At 44.8% G+C, this 6000-nt stretch overlaps 1 protein-coding gene across 1 annotated transcript in view; it reads right to left on the reverse strand.

The window, feature by feature from the left end:
• The window catches only part of MARCH11 (membrane-associated ring finger (C3HC4) 11), a 69719-nt gene extending 64777 nt beyond the window's left edge, over window positions 1-4942 (reverse strand). The window contains exons 1-2 of the mRNA XM_009325004.1: window positions 4522-4942; window positions 3562-3625 (exon numbers count right to left, since the gene is read on the reverse strand). Of these exons, the coding sequence (XP_009323279.1) occupies window positions 3562-3625; window positions 4522-4942 (485 nt within the window). The remainder of the gene's footprint in view (window positions 1-3561; window positions 3626-4521) is intronic.
• Window positions 4943-6000: the final 1058 nt, after the last annotated feature.

Raw genomic sequence — 6000 nt, forward strand, 5'->3', positions numbered from 1 at the left:
TGACTAGTGACTGTAGAATTCTTAAGCTACCTCTACACAGAGTGAATAAATGCATCCAGATGGAGACTGGTGATGAGTGGCATCCTGCAGGGGTCCGTATTGGGACTGGTACTGTTGAATATCTCCATCAATGACATAGACAGTGGGATCGAGTGCACCCTCAGCAGGTTTGCAGATGACACCAAGCTGAGTGGTGCAGTTGACACGCCAGAGGGACGGGATGCCATCCAGAGGGACCTGGACAAGCTCAAGAAGTGGGCCCAGTGAACCTCATGAGGTTCAACAAGGCCAAGTGCAGGGTCCTGCACCTGGGTCGGGGCAACCCCCAGTATCAGTCCAGGCTGGGGGATGAAGGGATTGAGCACAGCCCTGCCAAGAAGGACTTGGGGGTGCTGGTCCATGAAAAGCTGGACATGAGCCAGCAATGTGTGCTTGCAGCCCAGAAGGCCAATCATATCCTGGGCTGCATCCAAAGAAGCGTGGCCAGCAGGGCGAGGGAGGTGATTCTGCCCCTCTACTCTGCTCTGGTGAGCACCCACCTGGAGTACTGCGTCCAATGAAGAAAGGCTGAGGGAGTTGGGGTTGTTCAGCCTAGAGAAGAGAAGGCTTCGGGGAGACCTTATTGCAGCCTATCAGTACTTAAAGGGGGCTTATAAAAAAGATGGCGGCAAACTTTTTAGCAGGGCCTGTTGCGACAGGACAAGGGGGAACAGCTTTAAACTAAAGGGGGGTAGATTTAGACTAGATATAAGGAAGAAATTTTTTACGCTGAGGATGGTGAAACACTGGAACAGGTTGCCGAGAGAGGTGGTGGATGCCCCATCCCTGGCAACATTCAAGGTCAGGTTGGACGGGGCTCTGAGCAACCTGATCTAGTTGAAGATATCCCTGCCCACGGCAGGGGGGTTGGACTAGATGACCTTTAGAGGTCCCTTCCAACCCAAACTATTCTATGATTCTATGATCATCAGGATGAGATGCAGAATAGTTTGAGGAAGCACTTTAAGAACTTTTTCCTAGACTCCCCAAGGGGTGTGGGACCTAGTTCATGATGTACTAGCTAAAGGGCTGCTCTGCAATAGTACCCATAATGCTACTAGGTTTAGTACTAGAGAAAAAGCAAGCCGAATAGAGTCAAGCCACAGCTACTCAATTGCAAATAAGAGAGCTATGTAGAAATGAGGGAATTGATCAAACATATAAAGACCAATTCAAATGCCTTCCAGGAGCCTGGAGAGTGTTCAAAGATACTATATCAAAAACGCAAGTAAATGGTATAGCACAAGTGAAAAAGAGATTAAAAAAAAACCCTGGACAGAAGTAGAAAGTAGAAGAAAATAGGAAATAGAAAACAGAAAAGACTCAATAGAAAAGTCAGGTAGGTTACCATTGGAGCGGGGGAAGTCAATACTTAAAAATGGAAATGCTCAAATGAGAACAAGAATGGTCATAAAGCAAGTCAGGTCAAATATAAACAGGAAATTAAGAGTTCTAAAAAAGAATTTGAGGAGCATCTTGGAATGGATGCTTATGCTGACAGAAAAAAGTTATGTAAATACTCAAAGGCAGGAAGCACTAGGAATTGTGAGATGGTTGGATGACCAAGGTGTGAAAAGACATTCAGGAATGAAAAAGCCATGGCAGAGAAGCTCAGTTAATTCTTCGCTTTTCTTTTTGCTGATGAAGATGGTGGGGAGACGCCTGCTCCCAACCCACTCTGTGTAGTAGATAGGTCGGAGAAGCTAGCTTGATATAAGGTAAACCAACAGTAAGCATTAGATGAAATGAGTAAGTTAATGTTAACAAGTCACCAGGGCTAGTTGATGTTCACTTGGGAGTCTGGTGGAAATGTGGCTGCGCAGCATATCCCATACCTTGGCCAGCAATGCTGCAACGCTGCACTGGCATGGACGCAGTCTGCCAGGGTAAGTCCCATCTACAAATACAGTCCAGAGGAGGTTCTGGGAACTGCAGACTCGTGAGCCTCCCTTCCACCCATGGTAAGAGGGACTCTCTTTTAGAAAATAGGATCTCAGAGCACAGGATGAACACAACCAGCTGGGAAAGAGCCAGCACGGTTTCTGTAGTGGAAAACCTCTGCTACAGCTGGCTGGACCTCTGTGAGGGTGTCAATAAGCATGTGGATAAAGGAGATCCAGTTGGGGTCATGCACTTGGATTTTCAAAAAGTCTTTTACAAGGTTCCACGTCAAAGCTGTTTAAAGATGCTGAGCTGCCTTGAAGGAAAGCTCCTTCTGTGGATTTAAAGGATAGAAAGCAAAGGGTTAGCTTAATGGTGACTTCTTAGGATGGACTACTGAAGGGCTCACCTAAGAACACATGCTGAGATCAGTTTTTTTCAATAGATAAATACATATTACGCATCTAGGGGGAAAATAATCCACATGTACATGATGCTGAACTTGGAACCTGCAGTTATAACTCAAGAGGGATCTTGGGGTCATCACTGACAGTTCTCTGAAGCTGGCTTTCGCTGGCTGCTGCACATTTAGCCAACAAAATGCAGGGAATCATCATGAAGGAACAAGACTTTTGGCCCCAGTAAAGACTTTGCACAACCGCAACCATTTTAAGTACTGTGTACGGTCCTGTTCACTGCATCTCAAGAAAGGGCATAGTAGAGTTGGAGAAGGTTTAGCAAAAATCAAGGGAATAAGCACCTGCCTTTGTAAGAAGACACTAACAGAGCTGGGGCTTCAGTTTGGAGATGGGGGAGGTTATTCACAGGTAACCTCTGAAACTTACCACAGGCAGCTGTTGGAGACACACTGTATCAGTAGGTTCAAAGACAAACTCATGGACCATGAAGAGATGCTAAAGGCAATAAGAAGGAATGGATCTTCAACACTGCTATTAAAAAAGTATGACGGCTGAGGAAATATGAGGAGAATGGATCATTGAAAATGGCCAGGCTCACAGACTCTTGCTAAATAGTGTCTCCTATAGCCTTTGCTGGAGACAGTATTGGGCTGGATGGGCCGTTGGTCTGAGTAGACCTTCCACAACATTATGGCTGCTACTGGAAATAGAATACTAGACTAAGTAGATTTTTGATCTGACCCAGTACAGATGTTCTGATGTTCCTAGAGAGCTGGAAAATTGGGGAAAAAAAAAAAAAGCAAAAGCCTTTGTCTAGGCAAGACCGATCTGAACAAACCAAACTATTTCTTACTGGGGACTACCAGAAAGAAAAGCTGTGACTTGCTGCTCTGAAGAGATGGGCAACTGAAGAAAAGCTCAGCAGAGGTGAATGTGCACTGTGTTTGTTTGTGAGACTCCAGCCCTACAGCCAACTTCATTGAGTATGGCCAGGTTGGAGGGCTGAGTCAAAAAACAAAGCAGCAGATGAAAACAACAATTGCCCCAACTTTATGAAGGAGGCTCAGAAGAGTCAAACTCAACTTCACCACAGTCAGACAAGGGAGGATGTAACACCTGAGTCACCTGCCTATAAGAAAATCATCATTATTCAGCTACTTCTAAGACAGACATTGGACATTGCTGTGAGGTACTGAGAAGGGGAAGGAGGAACCAGACTTACAGGTCTCTGACCTGCATTACAAGGTGCAAACTAAAAGACTGTCCTTGCCTTAGTGAGCAGGAGTCTAAAACAGGACACAAGAGGGAGCAACACAGGTGTAGAGGAGTATAAGAAAACTGTAGTCTAGCACAAGCAGTTGTCCTTAGAAACCTAGCCTTCGAAACCTTCAAAATATAGATCTATTTTCATGGTCTTACATCCTTGGAGATGTGAATTGGAAGTGCTTATAGGATACAGACTAAACTACTGGGCTGGTGGAAGGGAAGTCTGTGGTGAGCAGGTTCAGGGGAACCCACTTTCTTGGAAAGATAACAAGAAAAGTGTATGAAGGAAGTACACTTAAGAAACTGAAGCCAAAGATGACTGGACCTAGTGATACTCAAGGCGTGCAGGACACTAGAGAATGAAGGCTAGTGAGAGTCTGGCAAGGTCAGCATTAGCTGAATAGTTCACTTCCAGCCTGAACTGGAAACACCAGAAGGGCAACCAAAAACTATTCATAGTAAGCTACTTATATTTTTGGTACCTTTAATTTTTCCCCAAAACAGGCATTTGACCACCATTTTCCCGTCTTTATGATGGTATTGACAACATGAATAACAACAATGTGCAACTTGGTATGTTGGGTAGGCTTGGAAGAAGCTAAACTAACCACCTCACTCAATCAAAAGGGTACCTCCAGGATTTCATCTGCTTGCTCTGCAGTTACCAAACAGATGTGGAGGAAGAATTGATGTGAAGAACTGTGCAGCTGTTGCAGAAAAGGAAGTGGTCTTAAGTACTACTGCAGCAGTAGAGCAGTTGTGTGAGTTCAGAAGCAGATGAGGAGCCTGTGTGAGATACTAATTTTGGAGTAGGGTAAGAACATGAGTAGGAGACCTAGGAGGAAAAGAGAATCAAGGTTATATACAAAGATTGCATGCTGCTTATACAAACTCCTCCTCAGGCTTTTTGTGGTACCCATGGAGCAGTGCTGCCAAAGTTGTTTGTTGAACTTCATAACGTTCTTGTTAGCCAGCTCTTCCAGCCTATCCAGATCTTCCTGCAGGGTGGCTCTTCCTTCTGAAGTGTCCGCTTCCCCACTCAGTTTGGTATCTTCAGCAAACTTCATCAGGGTACACTTGATCCCATCATCCAGATCACTTATGAAGATATTAAACAGTGTTGGGCCCAATAATGATCCCTGCGGGACCCCGCTTGTGAGAGGTTGCCAGTTTGAAAAGGAGCTATTTACCACCACCCTCTGGGTGCGGCCTGTCAGCCAGTTCCCCACCCACCGCACAGACCACTTGTCTAGACCGTCACGCATCAGTTTCTCAAGGAGGAGGCCGGGGGAAACGGTATCAAAAGCCTTGGAGAAATCCAGGTAGACAATGTCCATCACTCGCCCCACATCAACTGAGCAGGTTACTTGGGTAACCTGCAAGTCCAGTGCTACAGTTATGTATTTTAAAGAATATAAAGTTCAACAGGACAGATTCGTCCATTAAGACAAGAGCATGGAGTTCTTCCCATTAAAAAGGAAAACAATCAAACCTGAAGTTTGGACTCATCATTCGAGCTGCAGCACCAACGCACTTTAAAGTAGACTGTAGTAAGAAAATTAATATTCCTCTCCCTTGCCTTGGAACTCCTCCAATTGCATATTAAGCCTGTGGGCTTGTAAAGAACAGACTTTCCACATAAATATACATCACATGTAATGCAGTAGGTGAGGCTGATTCTTCTGATTAACATATTAATTTTAGCCCCGTTGATCAGTGATCATGTCTCTTGCCATTCTGCATTATCTGTCACTCTTTCAGGGATGTTTGCTTGCCAAAAGCAGCCATCAGTAAGCAAAATGCTGCTCAAATGCTGCAAAACGTCTTGGGCTTTTGTTCTTGACTTCAGCCCAGATCTCAGAAGAGGAGACTTGTCAGTGGGGTTGAGGGGATTTCCTGTAGATCCTAAGGATAACCAGGCCCTAGGCTGGATGGAGCCATTTCTCCGGTACTTCTCGCTTTCCCCTTCCCAAAAGAGTCCCCATACTGTCTTACACCTCTAGAAATGATGCAGAGGAAAAGTTAAGGTAGTCGACAAAGCTCTACTGCTGGGTATGGAGCCTGCTTATCTGCCCAGATAATGGAAGATGCTGTCAAGGATCGCAAGCACTCAGTCCACAACACTATGCCTACTGTGATAAGGTATTTAGCACAATTCCCATTCATGCTGATCAGCTGGATCAGCATCACTCTTGATGTTCTGCACGCTGCTCTTCCTCCATTCAGTCATTAACTGCTTTTAGCTTGTTTAACCATGCTAATAATATGCAAAAAAGATTTTGATTTACAGGGCTATCTTCTCAATATGAACATTTTAAAGTTCATTATCACTTACAGAATGTGGGCCCAAGTGAGATAAAAACTTCAGCTCATGAATATTGTTAATAAAGCTCTG

This window comes from Pygoscelis adeliae, unplaced genomic scaffold, assembly GCF_000699105.1.
Source record: "Pygoscelis adeliae isolate BGI_AS28 unplaced genomic scaffold, ASM69910v1 Scaffold86, whole genome shotgun sequence".
Taxonomy (NCBI): Eukaryota; Metazoa; Chordata; class Aves; order Sphenisciformes; family Spheniscidae; genus Pygoscelis; species Pygoscelis adeliae.